General features: G+C 42.5%; 1 protein-coding gene across 1 annotated transcript in view; it reads right to left on the bottom strand.

Moving 5' to 3' along the window:
• Positions 1-17,485, bottom strand: part of LOC308130419 (ephrin type-B receptor 2-like) — a gene marked incomplete at its 3' end in the record, with an annotated part of 112,587 nt that overhangs the window by 53,457 nt on the left and 41,645 nt on the right. Inside the window, exon 2 of the mRNA XM_080496790.1 lies at positions 6,616-6,680. Within this exon, the coding sequence (XP_080352916.1) occupies positions 6,616-6,680 (65 nt within the window). The remainder of the gene's footprint in view (positions 1-6,615; positions 6,681-17,485) is intronic.

Consider the following 17,485-nt stretch of genomic DNA (forward strand, 5'->3'; position numbering starts at 1 on the left):
GTTGGTTTAATAAATCATTTCTGAATTATTTACGAATTAATGCATTTTTGTTAATAAACGCCTGTTAGCTGAATTGATCAATTCCTGGTAATTATTGTGTATTTATTGTTGACAATTCACTGGTTTGTAACAGTCTCGAATCTCACACCTTCCCTGTTATTTAAGATTGTTAGATTTTGCACCGGAATATTAACTAACTTAAATAACCTTTTGACAAACAAGACTGATATTTGGTATTATCTATTTCCAGTTTAGCTGGTGGTGCCCCAATTCCATTATTGTTTGATAAATAAACAATTTATTCAAATTAATAATTTGTCATTAAGAAATTATTTTTGATAATTTATTAACTTTTGAGTAATTACTCAATTACTGTAGGAGTTGCTAATGAGTAAATGACCGTTGACTTCCATTAGTAATTCCAATTCTTAGTAATTCCAGTAATCTATTACTTTCAGTTAAAAACCATAAATCCCAACAATCGCATTTGAACAGAAAGCTCGGACTTGTTGCATCGCATCCACGCTGCCGGTCACGCTCCGGTGTGCCGCGGTCTGTCTTTGCATCACGTCTACACTTTATTCTCAGGCGCAGAAGTTGGGGTGGCTCTGCGCCACTCTGGTGGTGGAGCAGAAGGCGCGGTGCAGCCTCGGTGTTCCAGCGCGGAGCTGCCGGAGCACTTGAGCATTTGAGCAGAAAACTAAGGGCTCCCGTGTGAAAACCATCACCAATGAGAAGAAGCTATTACCTTCAAAGAAAAAAGACAACTTTTTAACAAAGCGAGAAAGTATATTTGATGCATCAGAAAAAATGTCAAGGAGAAAAGGAAAATATATTAGTGTTAAGAACATCAAAAAAAATGTGGACATCCAAATTTTGGGGATGGACTCCCAAAACACTGATTCTCATTTGCTTACATTCTAGTACGTTCAAGTAGGTTTAGTTTACTTGCTTGGGTATTCTAATGGCAGTTTGAGGCCTTCTATCAGAGTCCTCGGAGTTTGAGATCCTCTACCAGATGTCTGGGAGTTCAAGGATTTAAGATTCAATCATTCAAAGATTTTTAATTGTCATAACAGTATACTGTTAGGCTGGTATGACATGGTACGAGATTCTGTATTTGCGACATGGTCGACGTCGAAACATAAACAAGTGGAAAATGAAGTTGAATAAAATGGAGAGTAATTTAAAATAGGACAGAAAAATAATATAAATAGACACAATGAAGACAATAAGGTGTTTTAAATAGTAAACAGATAAATATACGGATAGACAGGCATGATGTCAGTACAAGTTGTGAGGGCTGCAGAGTTAAGCCCCGTCTCCACCGCACAGAAAGTACCGGCCTAGACGGGTTTAAACTGCTCCGGCTCGTGTGTCTCAACATGTAAAGCAGTCTAAACCGCTCCAGACCGCTCCAAAGGCGACCTCTTTTCCGCTACCCATCCGTTGGGGTGCCGGGGACCATGGAACGGGTCTGAGGTTGAGCTGCTGTCTGCTGATTGGTCAGTGATTTACGACACGCCCTCAATATTTTAATGTGCTGGCTGGATGAATCCTCTGCTGTCAGTGTGGTCAGCTGTGCTCTGGTTGTTTTTATTTTCATTTTCTTTTCTTTGCTGCTCAACTTTAGTGTTTGTGGTGAAAGAGCGACTTGAGGCAGGGGGAGACCGGGGGGAGGGACTTTGCATCGCGTTGGAGTTTTCTGTTTGCAGCATAGCGCTCGCCGTGGCGCTGATGCGCGTCCGGGACACCGGAGTCTGGAGCTTTCGTCTCCGACGCTGACCGCTCCGCTTTCCAGAGGCGGTCAGCGTTCTGTTCAGCCGCGGTCAGTGGCGCTTTATCGCGGGGACGCACCGCGGAAGCGATCAAAAGGAGCTCGGAGCTCGGAGTGGAGAACCTCCTATGTTTGAGCAGAAAGCTCAGACTCCCGTGTCTGTGCCTCAGCCAACCGGGGGGAACGCTCCGGCCACTTGCCCCGCCCCCCAGCGCTGGAGTGCGGGGCAAGTCGCCGGCAAGTGGCCGAGCGACTCGCTCTCTCAAAACAAACACGGAAGTTGCGCTGCAGCTCTCCACTGCAAAAAATGACTGCTGCAAAAAGTAACTTTTTTTTTTTTCCGCTGCAAAAAATAACTACAAAGTGGAGAATTTAAACAACAACAGAGGATTCATAAGATCTACATCTGACGACGTTCTTTTCTGTTATAATGTCACATTTCTGCGGAGCTCATAAGCCCCGCCCACTTTTCATGCTCCTCTCTGCAGTGGAGACACGACCCAAAATTTCGGTCGGGGTTAGTGCTTCCGAACTGCTCCGTACCGCTCCGCTCCGCCCCGGCACTTGTGTGCGGTGGAGACGGGGCTTTACAGGACAGCAGCACAGGACACCATGAGACACCATGATGCAGGAGCAGAGGAGTCTCCAGATGTTCTACCTCCTCTCTGCATTCGACTCTATCTTTGTTGGTGAAAAGTCCCACCACTGCTGTGACATCAATAAACGCCACTATACTTACCTCTTGTCCACCCTAGTCCATATTTGCCATGTTCCAGTAGCCCATCTGATTCCTAAGCAACTGATGCAGACCTTGTTGGCCAAGGTGACTTCCTTTCCTGTATGTTCTGTCTATGATATATGAAATGTGTATAAGCTGTGTTGCTGTGAAACATCTTTTGTGGCTCCAGATGAATTTTTTATTGTGGAAATGGTTAAAAACATCATTTTCGATTATAACGGTTGCAGACCTCTCATCTCAGACATGTCACTTCCAAAATGTTTTTTCTCATCTTGTGTTGGTTATTTACAGTCTGTCCATATATAACTTGTGTCATATGGAGGATTTGCATCATGTACCTTTACATATTTTAAACAGGTATGTGTCTATCATCAGATTCAAAATGGACATTCATGATTTTGAATGGGGTTATTGTGAGTGGGGTTATTATTAAAGTGGGATAACCCTACTTTAGATGTGGTCAACCTATTCATGACACAAGATGCTACATGTGAAACTACATTTATTCACGTTATCACGTGTAACATTCATTATGCAATACTGACTGTTTCAAGATCCCCCGCCGTGGCTGATAGGCCCCAAAGGGGGATCTTGAAACAGTCTCCGTACGTCCGTACGTCCGTACGTTCGAACGTTTCTACCTATATCTCGGCAACCCCTGGGCCCACAGTGACCAAACTTCACATGTGGATACATCTCAGAGGGGGAAGGGGTACTATGGTGACCTTGACCTAATTTGCATATTAAGTAGGTCACAGGGTCACGAAGTGCTTAAAAACACATTTTGGGCTCTGGAGGCCTAGGTTTTTGAGCTAGGGCTCTGAAATGTTATACACACATGATACACACTCCAGGGATAACCTCCAGTACACCAAGTGACCTGACCTTGACCTTGAAGATTGGTAGGGTCTGAAGTTTGCTCGTCATGGTTGCACAATACATGTATTTTCATATAAACATTTCTCCTCATTTCTCAGCAGTTCCTGGGCCCACAGTCACCAAACTTCCCACATGGACACTCCACCTGGGGAGAAGGGGCACCATGGTGACCAGGACCTAATTTGCATATCAGGTCACAGGGTCACTAAGTGCATAAAAACACCTTTTGGGCTCTGGAGACGTATTTTGACATAGCTTATGAAGAAGACCTTTCAGATTCTACATAATTATCTACTAGGACCCATGGAACACCCTCTAGTGTACCAAGTGTGCTGCCTTAGAGCTGGCTTTGTGAGAAAATATAAAGCCCTCCAACAACGGCCTTCTTGTTTATTATTCTATCTATTCTTTCAGATGACATGCAAGCCCTCAGTGGGACATGACAACTGTGTTAAAGGAATCATCAACAGGAAATCCCTTTTTTCCTTCTTAAAAAATGTATATTGGTGTTGGAACTCAGTTGAAACCTGCCTAAAAATCTGGAGATTGAAAGTTAAAAAGCTTTTTTGTTTGGGCTTTTAGTTCAAACCATAATTCCCCACTGGGGAGGGGGGGGGGTGATTGTTGTCAACACAAGACACAAATATCAAAAACCAACTGTGCTAAATTTAGCCAATAGCAGTTTGCTGCTAGCCGCTAATGTGACTGGTATAAATGCTGAACCCCATGTGGTTTGCAAATAACGTTGTATTTCATTTGATATTTCCAGGGTGCGTTGATCTTCCATGATGCTCCATGATGGGTTTTTTATTTAAATTTTTTGTGTGAGCAAAAAATTGCTATGCTATCAACCTTATTGACAGTTCCTGTGGCCAATCAACTTGCGCAGAACATACATACCAATCATAATCTCTCATGTACTCTCACCAGAGGAAGTTGGGGGATGAAAGGGGATCAGAACAAGCTCTTTGTTTGATTTTTCTTTCCTAAAGAATTTTAACAATTGATTTAAAGACATTTTAAGTAGGGATGAGCGAGTACACCACTATCTGAACCTGTACCTGTTCAACCATCTAAATGATCTGTATCCGTATCCGTACTATGAGTGGGCGGGGCCTATACTAGAAGTGGGCATTTTCAATTGAGTCTGGGTGGGGCTTAGATCAGTACATTATTTTAAGTTTGAAATTGATATGGATTGACAGAAGTTGCTTTATTTATTGTTTATTTGAAAACTATTTACAGAAAAGCCTCAATGTTTTCTATATAAAAAACTATATACTATATACAGTATATTGTAGTGAGTTTACATAATTCACCCACGGAACCTAAGTTGGGTTATGAGGTTCCGATGGGACAGTTAATTTTCAGTGAATTTGAGCCTGGGACTTTTTTGGAACCAGCTTTGTGGATAGTTTGGTGCGCAATTAGCTGTTTTTGGCTATGTCATTCTGGGCAATTATGTCATTTGTTTTGGATTTGGAATAGGTTGAGAATAACCCCATTTTAGATGTGGTTAACAAGTGCTCGAAGGACGACCTAACTGGATTGGCTGATTCTTATGGAGCACTTGTTTTGAAATACACACAGAATATGTGTTGTCAAATCTGAGGTGCTTGCAGCATTGGTTGAGCAGGGTCCTTTCTTTCTTTGGCAATTCAAAAAAGCATTAATTTGTCTCCTAGTCTGGAGGACTCTGGAGTCCGTTTGAAGGAGTTGGACGATGAGCTCCATCGATTGGTGTTGGAGAAGGTAAAAGTTGAGCAGAAGGCTCAAATTCACCTGTGCGAATTGGAACAGCAGCACACAAATCCATAGTTTGATGTGACATGACACGGAATAGGTGGCCTTGGAGCACTTTGAGGTGTGCGTCACTGGTGCTTGTTTGCCAGTGGTTCTGTACACTGAGCAGAATTCCCTGTCTTTTCTTGATCGCATGTGCAACGGGACTTTTGCTTTATGTGTTTGTTTTTGCGCTTACTGGAGTTTACTTTTGTCGTCACTCGCATTAGCAGTGAAGGACAATGTGGATGCGGATGCACTTTCCCCTCTTTAGTTACATGTGCCATTGCACCGAATAAGTGAAAAGTGTCTTGGGTGGGACACAGGTGGACAAGGGTTTTGTGTGTACACCTCCAGCCTACACTCCCTTCAAAATTACGAGAAAGAGAATCAAACAAATGAAGATTGAAAATAAACTGAATGTCTGAAAAAATCGGCCTCTTGTCCCCTTGTCCACAAATATGTTCATCACTCTTTCTGTGAGTCGTAACATATTTATTGGTAACATCTTAAATATCTTGAAACATATCTACGGCAGGTGTCCCAAATATAATTAGATAAAAAAGTATCTATTGCCACAAAACAAGTTTAACCTTTAAAATGAGAAGAAAATTGTTATATAGTTTTTTGATTCATGCAAAATTGAATCTTAAGTCACATTCTACAACTACACTTTAAAACAATACACATGTCAGCTATTTTAACTGTTTTACCGTATTGAACTATTTTTGTCATTTCATTATTTTACATTCGTTAGCCCTTTTTAGCTGTTTCCATGTAAGGCGTTATTGAGTGTTACACACACTTTTGTTGTTTCTTTCCACATATCAAACATACAGGTAAACCAACAGTGAAAGAAAATATGCTGATATTATTCAAGGGGAATTTAGTCCTGGTTACATTACCTATTCTTAATCTATAGCCCCCAACATGCTGTGCAATTTCAGCCCTTGCAAATCACAGCAGTAGCAACGATCGCCCCAAATATCTGACCGTCTGAAATTGATTGCAGACTTTACAACCATGGCGTTGGCCGTCTTTCCCCAGGCTCACGGTATGAAGTACAACAAACGGTTTCACACCGACTCTCCCACAATCGCAATCTTTTGTCTGCGATGGCCGAAAGTCGCACAGTGGAGGCTTTAATCTAATATTCCTCGGCTGAAGTAAAAGGCAGCGTGCAGGAGACTCAGTGGGAGGAGGATCAGATTGATCTGGATCAGCTATTCTACCTTTCTTTACTTTCAATCTCACATTTAGACCCTTCAACTGGGATAGAATTTTGAAAGAGACTATGATTGCAAATGTATATAAAAATTAGATTAAAAAAGTTTACTTGAATATAATTTGGAGAAGCTTCAAGCAGCCTAGATAAATTCCCCACAGCTGCTGCAGGTCGTTTGCAGACTTTATGCTTCACACACATTGTTTCACTCACCCCCTGTGATGGGTAGAGAGTCCAGCCAAGTTCTGCTGTAGCTGTTGTTGAATCCATTAGGACTTCTGCAATGAGAAAAAAAAAAAGGTTCGGAGTGTCAATTAAAGAGATTAAATGTTGTGTTGAACATACATGACTGTATTTAAGATGTTTCATACAGCAGCTCAGCGATACGGTGATGGTACTGTTTCCCCAACACTATAAACTGCTATGCTATGCTATGCTATGCTATGCTATACTATTAACCTCAATGTTTTAACAACAAATAGTGAAGCCATGTGGCTTGTTTATTTTGCACATATACCAGCATGTAAATCCCAGGGTGATTTGTATTCACATCAAAAAACTGTGAAAAATCGAACAATTCCACACCAACAGGTACAGAGCGCCGTGCAAAGAAAAAACTCAATGGAGCAACCCATAATGCCATAGTCGCAAATAACAGATAACTGTGGTCATTTAAAAGGAACAGATGCTATCAAAGATGAATATTCAAACTGTTTTTGTAAGCATAATTGAGTGTTGTGTAATCTTTATCTTCAGTGAATGTGAGTGAATAGCTTGGGGGTACTGCAGCTTGCATATGTATATATATATATATATATATATTTATTTATTTATTTTGAAAACTAAAAAGCAATGTAATGTGATTCAGCCAAATTGCTTACAACTTCCCACTATCATGAACACATTTGTTCTGTTGACTGGTAACTGGTAAAACATGGTAAAACATGGAGCGCTTTTTGCAACAACAAAAAATGAAATGGGACAAAATTACTGATGCCTTCCCTCTAAACACTCACCACACCACAACAACCGACGTATTGTTTTATTATGACGTCTCATGGTGACTGATGATTATTGATTATTTGGTGTTTGAGATCAGAATTAAGATTCAATACGGTTCTCTCTATGTCGTGTTTATTAATTTGTCATTTGATCCACTGAAGAGAATATGTTTCTCCCAGTGGAGGTTCTGGCAGCAGGAGTCAGTGTCTTTGTGTTTGAGGCCTCAATGAAAACTTGTGTGTTTTGCTTTGTGCTGCTGTCGAGGCTCCATCAGTGACATTCTGCTGTTAAAGTTTACATTCAGTGGTGAGTTTAAGTGGCAGGCTTGTAAACCTTTCCTCTTTATCACTTTGGCTAAATATTTTCCATTGTATGTCACATAACATTGTATTAAATAGCAGAGCTTTTACTGTATATGTGCGACTGCTACGTGCGCAGAGCGGTGCACGCATATTCTCTCTGCATTAAAATAAAAAATAAACAAGAGATCCCGAAACTCTCCAGCACCATCACTGAAAAACCGAGTTCCCCTAAAGCACCAGCAAAAAAAACCCAACTCTGGCGTCGCCACTGCAACCAGCTGATTTAGAGGTGAAGATCTTCTGCTTTTCACTTTTATTGTCAGGTTCAAACATTCTAATTTCAGTCTTTCAGTAAGTGATCCCCCCCCCCCCAAAAAAAAAAATACATAATCCAAAAGTGGTTTATTGCCCTCTAGGGACGCAGAATGTCCTGCTGCCTACTTATCCATATACTGATTTACCTGTACTATGTTTGTATACTGATGTAAATATCAAGCAGGATTGAGATTTATATTTTCACATTTGTTATCATACTTTTATATATATATAATAATTTGATATTAAAATTGTTTGCCTTCAGCAGAGCTCTGCTGTTATTGTGGTGAGAGACATTCCTTCAACTGGCTCCTCAACACTTCTACTTCTTAACTGCGGTTCTACCGCACTTTCTGTGCCAGGGCATCGCGGGGCGGGGGTGGGGCAAGATTTCACGTGGCCTCCACTGAAAAAGTTGTGGATGATACAAAAAGAATCCTCCACCACCGGGTACAATTTTCTGCGAACCCTCTGCTGAGGTACCTCGCACAGTGGAACGGGTCTGAGGAGGAGCGACGGCACCGCCGTCTGCTTATTGTGATGAAAATGTGAGAAATGAAAAAGTGCTGTTGGCCACTATGATCATAATTGTATTTAAAATATAATGATGATGATGATGATGATGATGATGATGATGATGGCATCTTTGGACGTTTTGGGATTTGTACTTATAGTAGGGCTTTTTCTCTTCTTGGACCTCTTGTTTTTGTTTCTTTGCTGCAGCAGTGTGTTGAATGGATTTAAGGGTTTTTGTTCTTCTGTTCTCTTGTCACCAGATTTAATGTACTGTTGGAATAATGACATGAAATGACACACAGAGCACGGATGCACAGTGCATGAAAACATATTTTATTACTGTTTAGAATACTTTGCAGTCTGTATATTGTCCTGATATGATACGTTTGTGTAGCCCTGATTACTTTATGATCCAGTGCACAGTCAGGCTTGGATACAAACATCCACTGTTGCATCAAAATGACCCATTTTTTCAGCTGCTCGCTTCCTGTTAGTGTCAGCAGCAAATAATGAGGAGCTGGGAGGGAGCGGCAGGCCAGGTGTCAGAGCCGCCGCTTCACAGGAATAAAGAGGCCATGAGCACTGACCCGCACAAGATTCCTACAGACTCCGCCAAGAAGGAAGCAGGAGGCTGACTATCTGTGTGTGTGTGTGTGTGTGTGTGTGTGTGTGTGTGTGTGTGTGTGTGTGTGTGTGTGTGTGTGTGTGTGTGTGTGTGTGTGTGTGTGTGTGTGGTAGGCGCACTGCTTGCTTGACTAGTGTGCGCAAGAGAGCGAGCGTGCCTATGCCGAGTTGATCGAGCAAGAAGCTCTACAAAAAAGTAAGTAGCCAATGAATACAACAAGTGTTCATCTCAGAAACTAGGTTCCATGTCCTGCTTTCTTCTAGCTGTGAGGCAAGGGAGTTAACCCTGAAGCTGAGGACAGTTGGTCTCAACTGTGTCTTCCGACCATGGTCTGGAAGCTGGAACAGGAAGGGTTAACACTTTGTCATCAACTGAGAACTAACATTTAATAAATGTGCTTTCAATAAAACTCTGTCAAAAACCGCAGCGTTTCCGGAGCATGTAAGACTTCCGGTTAGCGAGTTGATGGCGTAGACGTGTTGCGCGAGTGCTCCCATGAATATTGAACTTTTTAAACCACTCAGCCCTCAAACTTTCAAGACAAACGGAATTCCCTCTTCCTTTTTCTCTCTTTCCTCTTTTTGTTTCGCCTAAACAAGTCCCGCTACCTCTGAAATGGCTGCGAAAGGCGGCAAGACCAGCAAAAAAGAACAAGCTAGCGCTAGCTTAACCCTAGCAGCCATCACCGAGCTGCTTGAGGAACATCGTGCAGCGTTAGCCACCGAGTTCAAGACATCATTCAGTCAGCTCGACTCGAAACTTGACCAAACGCGGCTTGCAGTGGAGGACCATGGCCAACGTGTCTCGTCCCTCCAACTTGCTCCAGAAGACCTCAGTCAACGAGTCGTAGACCTTGAAGGCATTTGCTGGACTCTACGTGATGATGATGCTCGGCTAAAGGCTAAAGTTAACGACTTGGAGAGCCGAAGCAGGAGGCAGAACATACGAATCCTAGGTCTACCGGAGTCCATTGAAAGCGGATCTCCTACCGAGTTCTTCTCGAAGCTGCTGTGCGAGATATTTGGGAATAAGACACTGCCCTCACCACCAGAAATCGACAGAGCCCATCGCTCTCTAGCATCCAAGCCGGCCCCCGGACAGCGACCACGGCCAGTCATCCTCCGCCTACACCGGTACCAGACCAAGGATCTTCTCATCAGAGAGGGAAACTTGAATAACACGGCCAGCCGGTTCGCGTTGTGGAGGACTACAGCCCCGAAGTTCTCAGTCAGCGCTCAGAATACTTTGGAGTAATGGCAGAACTTTACAAACTGGGTCTGAAGCCTTCTCTCCTCTACCCCGCCCGGCTCCGTCTCACGCTGTCCGGTAGGGCCAGAAAGTGGATCAGCTCCGTGGACGAGGCGCAGAAATACATCGAGACAAGTCTCCGAAGTCGCCATAACAGCACTGTTTAACAACTCACTACCGTTCGCGACCCTGCCACTCTGCAGGTTCAGTGCCATTTTAGTTGGTGTGGTTTGTTTACATAGGTGGGCAGGTTCACTCATCTGGTTCGTACGTGAGTATCTATTCCCTGCTCCCCTTTGCGGACAACTATTGCCGATTATTTTTTTTTTCTCTCTTTCTTTTCTTAAAATTTGCAAACAAATCTTGTGCTGTTTAGACAATCTGCATTGACATTGTGCTTGAAGCTTGATTTGTTTTGATTCTGCCATTACGTGCACCTTCTGAGAGCATCATAAGTTCTACCACTTTACCTGCTAGCTCTGCTAACTTTAATACTACATTATTTGGACCAGGAATTTGTATCTGCTTTATCTTTTTGTAATCATATTTCAGAGCTCAAATCAGGGTGTCAAAGTCCTATTTTGGAAAGGGAATCCCTTCTTTTACTAACTTACCTTTTACTATTCCTCTTAAGTATACACGTTGGTTTTGAGGTTCTAAGTCCAGAAATGTTCACAATATAGGAGCAATAGTTAGCTTAGTGCTAGTTAGGAAGATGTGTTGTTGTGTAATGTTGGTTCTGAAGAGCTTGCTGCTTTTTTTTCTAGCAGCTGTCTTGGTCGGGGAGGGCGGGGTGGGGGGATATGTCATTGCCAGAAACGTTTTAATTATTCCTTTGAAACTAATACTTTACACTAGTTATATCCATTTCTTCTCAGTTTTTTGTCCAGGTCACTGTGCTCACACCATAACTTTTCATGTCAAACGGTATGAGTAGACATTTGAAGCTGGCGAGCTGGAATGTTAAGGGGCTAAATCACCCTGTTAAAAGAAGAAAGGTCTTATCACATCTAAAACAACTTAAAACAGAAATAGCCTTTCTACAAGAAACCCATATTCGCAGTTCAGACAATAACCATCTACTTTCAAGATGGTCGGGACAGGGATTCCATTCCTCATTTCAAGCCAAAGCCCGAGGAGTTTCAATCCTTATCAGTCAAGATGTATCATTTGAACTGCATAGTGTGATCTCTGATAAATTTGGTCGATATGTGATTATCTCTGGTAAATTATACAACACACCAGTCGTACTTGTAAATGTTTACGCCCCTAATATAGATGGCGTAGTCTTTTTTGAACGATTGTTCTCCCTGCTCTCCGATCTTAATACATATTCTCTCATACTTGGTGGCGACTTTAACTGTTGGCTTGACCCGGTTTTGGACCGATCCTCTACGAACCCCAGCACAGCGAGTAAGTCAGCCCGTTTTATTCAGGCTTTTCTTTCTGACTATGGTGTCTGCGATGTGTGGCGCTCTCTGCATCCATGCGACAGAGAATACTCCTTTTTCTCACATGTTCATCACACATACTCGAGGATCGACTATTTTTTCATTGATAATACATTGATTCCCCTGGTTCACTCCTGTGCCTATCAGAGCATTGTCCTCTCTGACCATGCTCCTATTGCCCAAACCATGTCCCTTCCCGACCTGCCACAAAGAGACAGACAGTGGCGATTTAATTCAACTTTGCTGTCTGATGATAATTTTGTTAAATTCATGGAGAAGGAAATAGCTTTTTTTCTTACTACTAATATGTCTCCAGACATATCCAGTCTAATTGTTTGGGATTCCCTCAAGGCTGATATCCGGGGACAGATTATATCTTACACTGCGCAAGTGAGGCGAGAGTCCTATAAGGAGCGATCAGACCTTGCCCACCAAATTAAAGAGATCGATAAACAATACGCTCAGACAAAGTCTCCAGATCAATGCAAAAAGCGGCTGGAACTTAAGACCAGATTTGACCTGCTTACCACTCATTCAATAGAACAATCACTCTTAAAAAGTAAAACCATGTTTTATATATATGGAGACAAATCAGACAAATTATTAGCTAACCAACTTAAAGGCTCCCAGGCTAAACAAAATATCTCCAAAATCCGGTTACCAAGCGGCCATGTAACTACAGATCACTTACAAATTAATGATGCATTCAGGGACTTCTATACCCAGCTATACACCTCGGAATCTCAGACTGATTGCGATGATATCTCTGATTTTCTAAATGGTCTCAGTATTCCCAGTCTCTCACCGGATCTAAGGAAGACATTAGAGGAACCTATATCCCAGGCAGAAATAGCACTAGCCATTTCCTCAATGCAGTCTGGTAAGTGTCCAGGCCCTGACGGCTTCCCGGCAGAATTTTTAAAGAAATTCTCCTTGCTGCTTTCCCCATCGCTATGTTCAGTTCTCTCAGAATCCTGCAGACAAGGTTCCCTCCCTTCTTCATTTTCTGAGGCCTGTATTACTCTCATTGCTAAAAAAAGGTAAAGACCCGACGGAATGCCTACAGGCCTATGTCCCTCCTAAACACAGACGCTAAAGTTTTAGGCAAGGTCCTAGCCCATAGATTGGAGAATGCCCTCCCTACAATCATATCCAAAGACCAAACAGGCTTTGTTAAAGGCAGGCAGTCCTACTTCAACAAAAGACGACTGCTCAACATTATTTACTCTGCCTCTGAAGATGTCCCTGAATGCGTTGTTTCCCTTGATGCAGAGAAAGCATTCGATCGCGTTGAATGGGTCTACCTATTTACTGTGCTGAACAAATTTGGCTTTGGTCCAAACCTTACTTCATGGATTAAACTATTATATTTGCATCCCACAGCCTCAATTCGTACTAACTCTCAACGGTCAAGACCTTTTAGTTTGCATCGTGGAACCCGTCAGGGGTGTCCCCTCAGTCCCATGCTCTTCGACATGGTTATTGAACCACTTGCACTTCGCTCTTGTAAGGATGTATCTGGTGTCTGGAGAGGTCACATTGAGCATAAAGTCTCACTTTATGCTGACGACCTGCTGCTCTTCATTTCTTATCCAGCAGCTTCATTGCCCCCTGTTCTGTCGCTGCTCAGTCAGTTCGGTAAACTTTCAGGCTACAAATTAAATCTCAATAAAAGTGAGCTTTTTCCCATCAACAATGAAGCACGTGCCTTAGACCTTAGCAGTTTTCCTTTCAAAATTGAGAACAACACATTTTCCTATTTAGGCATATCTGTGACAAGGAAGCATAAAATGACCATTCTACCTAAATTTCTGTACCTTTTCCAGGCCTTACCATTCTTTATCCCCGGATCCTTTTTTCAACTTCTCGACTCAGTTATTTCCTCATATTTATGGCAGGGTAAGCGACCACGTTTGAACAGGATTCATCTTCAAAAGACCAAGGTGACAGGGGGTCTGGCCCTTCCAAATTTTCGCTTCTATTATTGGGCTGCTAACTTGCGCTGCCTTGCATTCTGGTCCTCCTGTTATGGCCAGCCTGACTGTCCTGACTGGGTGGCGATGGAGTTACAGTCAAACAACAATTTGTCAATTCTTGCACTCCTTGGATCCTCACTTCCACTTCCCTCACTTAGATCAATCGGAAATCCAGTGGTTAAACACTCTAAAAATCTGGGCCCAATTTAGGAAGTATTTTGGTCTTCATAGCTTTTCCCTGCTAAGCCCCATTGCATCAAACTATCTTTTCAAACCATCCTGTCAGGACTCAGTCTTTCAAGAATGGCACAGGAAGGGGATTGTACGTTTCAAGGATCTGTTCATAGATAACAGTTTGGCATCATTTGAGTAGCTTAGTAGAAAATTCAGCCTCCCAAAGTCAAATTTCTTCAGGTATCTTCAGGCAAGACATTTTGTTCTCTCCCAGACGACCAGATCTGTAACAGCAGCGGATTTGACCATCGTTGACACTGTCCTCTCTATAGACCCACTTAAAAAGAAGCTAATTTCGGCTCTTTATGGCAAGCTGTTAGATCTTAGGAGTGCCCCCACAGAGAAGCTCAAAACAGCATGGGAGGAGGACTTGGGTTTTCCTTCATCAGAGGATACTTGGCTTTCCATTCTCAAGTTGGTTAATTCAACCTCCCTCTGTGCACGTCAATGTTCAATTCAGTTTAAGGTGGCTCATATTTCAAAAGCAAAACTGTCCTCCATGTACCCGGATATTAGTCCATACTGTGTCAAATGCAAACATGTGGAAGCTTCTCTCATTCACATGTACTGGTCCTGCTCAGGCCTTGAGAAATATTGGAGGGAGGTTTTTCATACACTTTCTCGGGTGTTAAACATCAAATTGGAACCAAACCCATTGACTGCTCTGTTGGGGGTCATGGGAGGGGTGAAAGAGTTAACTCTAGCAAAGCAACACACTCTATCCTTTGCCTCCCTTTTGGCTCGACGAGCAATTCTGCTCAGGTGGAAAGATACTTTCCCTCCCACTCACGCGCAATAGCTGGGCGATATCATGTCCTGCTTAAAACTGGAGAAAATTAGACACTTACTTCAGCATTCAAATAAGAAGTTCCAGAAGGTGTGGGGCCCCTTCCTAAAAGAATTCCAGACCCTTTAAAGGCTTGGTCCCTGAGTACAGCTCAGCTATGCCGCACACTTGTTACACACTCCGAGCTTTTGGTTTAACAGTGATTTTATGCTACGACTAGTAATCTGGCAATGACATGGGAGGGATTACTTTGTTCTTTTTTCCTTTTTTTTCTTTTTATTTTAAAACATTTCTTTCTTTTTTTTTCTTTTTCTTTATGTTTTTATACATCTCATTTGTGCATGATGTGATTGATATACACCCACGTCTATCTCATGTCTCTGTAATGACTATCCAGCACTGCACATTTGTTATAATGAGAAAATGTTGATAAAAAGATTTTGAATTTAAAAACAGCAGAGTTTCCTTTACATTAATTTAGGAGTGGCGGGCCGCCCGGGGTGGGGGCGGCGTAGGGGTGCATTCCGTGGAGCAGAGCTTTGAGCAGCTGTGTCCTCCCCACTGGCCACCCAGCCTGTGCTGTGCGCTCATTTCTCATTAACGACTCATCTCCTCAGAAATGAAAAAGGTAGATTTTATTGGGGCAGTTTACTGTGACTGTGATACTGTTCTGATATGTGCCGAGTAAAGAAACCACAAGTTCATCTTCTGGAAGGAAGATGTTCATATCACAGGTTCTTCAAAAACTCCACAGCTCAGGAGCCTCAATCATAAATGAAGCTTACACACAAAATAGTGCCTAAGACATGTACATCATTTCCCATGCAAACATCCTGGTTTATAAAAATAAACTTTGCTGGAGAATGTGCGTACTGGTATGATTCAGATTCAGATTCATTTTATTTGCCATTTGCAGTAAAACCACATTGGAATACATTTGTAAAAGTCCCCAGTGTGCACAAGACAGGTACAGCCATAAAACAACATTAATTAAAAGTACATAAATAAAACAAGATAAAAGTACAGAAATAAAACAAAGAGAACAGTAAACAATTGACACTGTGAAATCGATCGACTGAAACAGATTCAATAAAGTGCAAGATCATTCAATTAAAGTGCTGTTTAGGCTGATAACAGCTTGTGGAAAGAAGCTGCTGGCATATCGAGATGTCCTGCATCTCAGTGAACGATATCTTCTGCCAGAAGGAAGAAGCTGGAACAAGGTTTTTCCAGGATGGCCAGAAGAGTCATTGATTATTCTAAGTGCTCGGTTTAAAAGTCTGGATTTATAAAGAACTTCCAGAACAGGAAGCTCACAGCCCACAGTCCTCTTTGCAGAGCGGAGCACCTTGTTTAGAGCTCTCCTCTCTTTGTCTGTGGTGTTACCAAACCACACAGTCACAGAGCCAACAAGTAAACTTTCAATGGTGCAACGATAAAAAATAAGCAGAATCGTAGAGTTAGTGGTAAATTCTCGAAGTTTACCTAGAAAGTAGAGACGCTGACGAGCTTTTTTAACAACCCGGTTAGTGTTTTTGACCCATTTCAGGTCTTTAGAGAGAGTTAAACCGAGAAACGTGCACTCCTCTACAATCTGCACCTGGGAGTTATCAATAATTACAGGTGTGTGAGAACTGTTCCGGCTAAAGTCAAAGACCAGTTCACATGTTTTTGATGCGTTCAGCTGGAGGTTGTTAGCTTTACTCCACTGAACCACATTTTGGATCTCTGCTCTATAAGAGGAATCATCATTATCACTGATGAGACCGATGATGGTGGTGTCATCAGCATATTTGATTATCAAGTTAGAGTCAGAGGAAGATACACAGTCGTGAGTGTACAATGTAAAAAGCAAAGGACTCAAAATACATCCCTGAGGAGATCCGGTGCTCACAGAAACAACATCTGAAAAACAGTCATTGATTTTCACTCTCTGAGATCTGTCAGTTAAAAAGCTAAAAATCCACTTACACATGGCAACACTCAAACCGAGAGACATGAGCTTTTCAACCAGTTTACCTGGGACAAGGCAATTAAAAGCAGAGCTACAATCAATGAAAAGCATTCTCGCGACAGATTTGCTATTGTCCAAGTGACTGTACACAGAGTTCAGAGCAAAGGAGATGCATCCTCAACACTCCTGTTCTGTCTGTAAGCAAACTGGAGCGGGTCAATACTCACAGGGATCTGGCTCTTAATGAAGTCCAACACGAGCCGCTCAAAAGTCTTCATAAGAACAGACGTGAGGGCCACAGGACGATAGTCATTAAGGCAAGACACAGGAGTTTTCTTAGGAACGGGGATGATGGTCGACTCTTTAAAGCTGTTCGGCACAGTACAGTTCCTTAGCGACAGGTTGAAAATGTTTGTTAAAACAGGGGCAAGTTGCTCAGAGCACAGTTTCAGGACACGAGGAGGGATGCCGTCTGGGCCTGGGGCTTTCCGGACTGTGGTCCTGGACAAGACCCGCTTGACTTCCTCCTGAGTCACGGTGAAGGCACCTTGATTGAAACAATCAGGGAATACAGCAGGACAGGCAACCGCAGATTCAAAGCGACAGTAGAACGTGTTAAGCTCATTTGGCAGAGCTTGGCCAACAGATGCAATGTTCCCAGCACTAGGTTTCC

Source organism: Blennius ocellaris, assembly GCF_963422515.1.
Source record: "Blennius ocellaris genome assembly, chromosome: 5".
NCBI classification, from domain to species: domain Eukaryota; kingdom Metazoa; phylum Chordata; class Actinopteri; order Blenniiformes; family Blenniidae; genus Blennius; species Blennius ocellaris.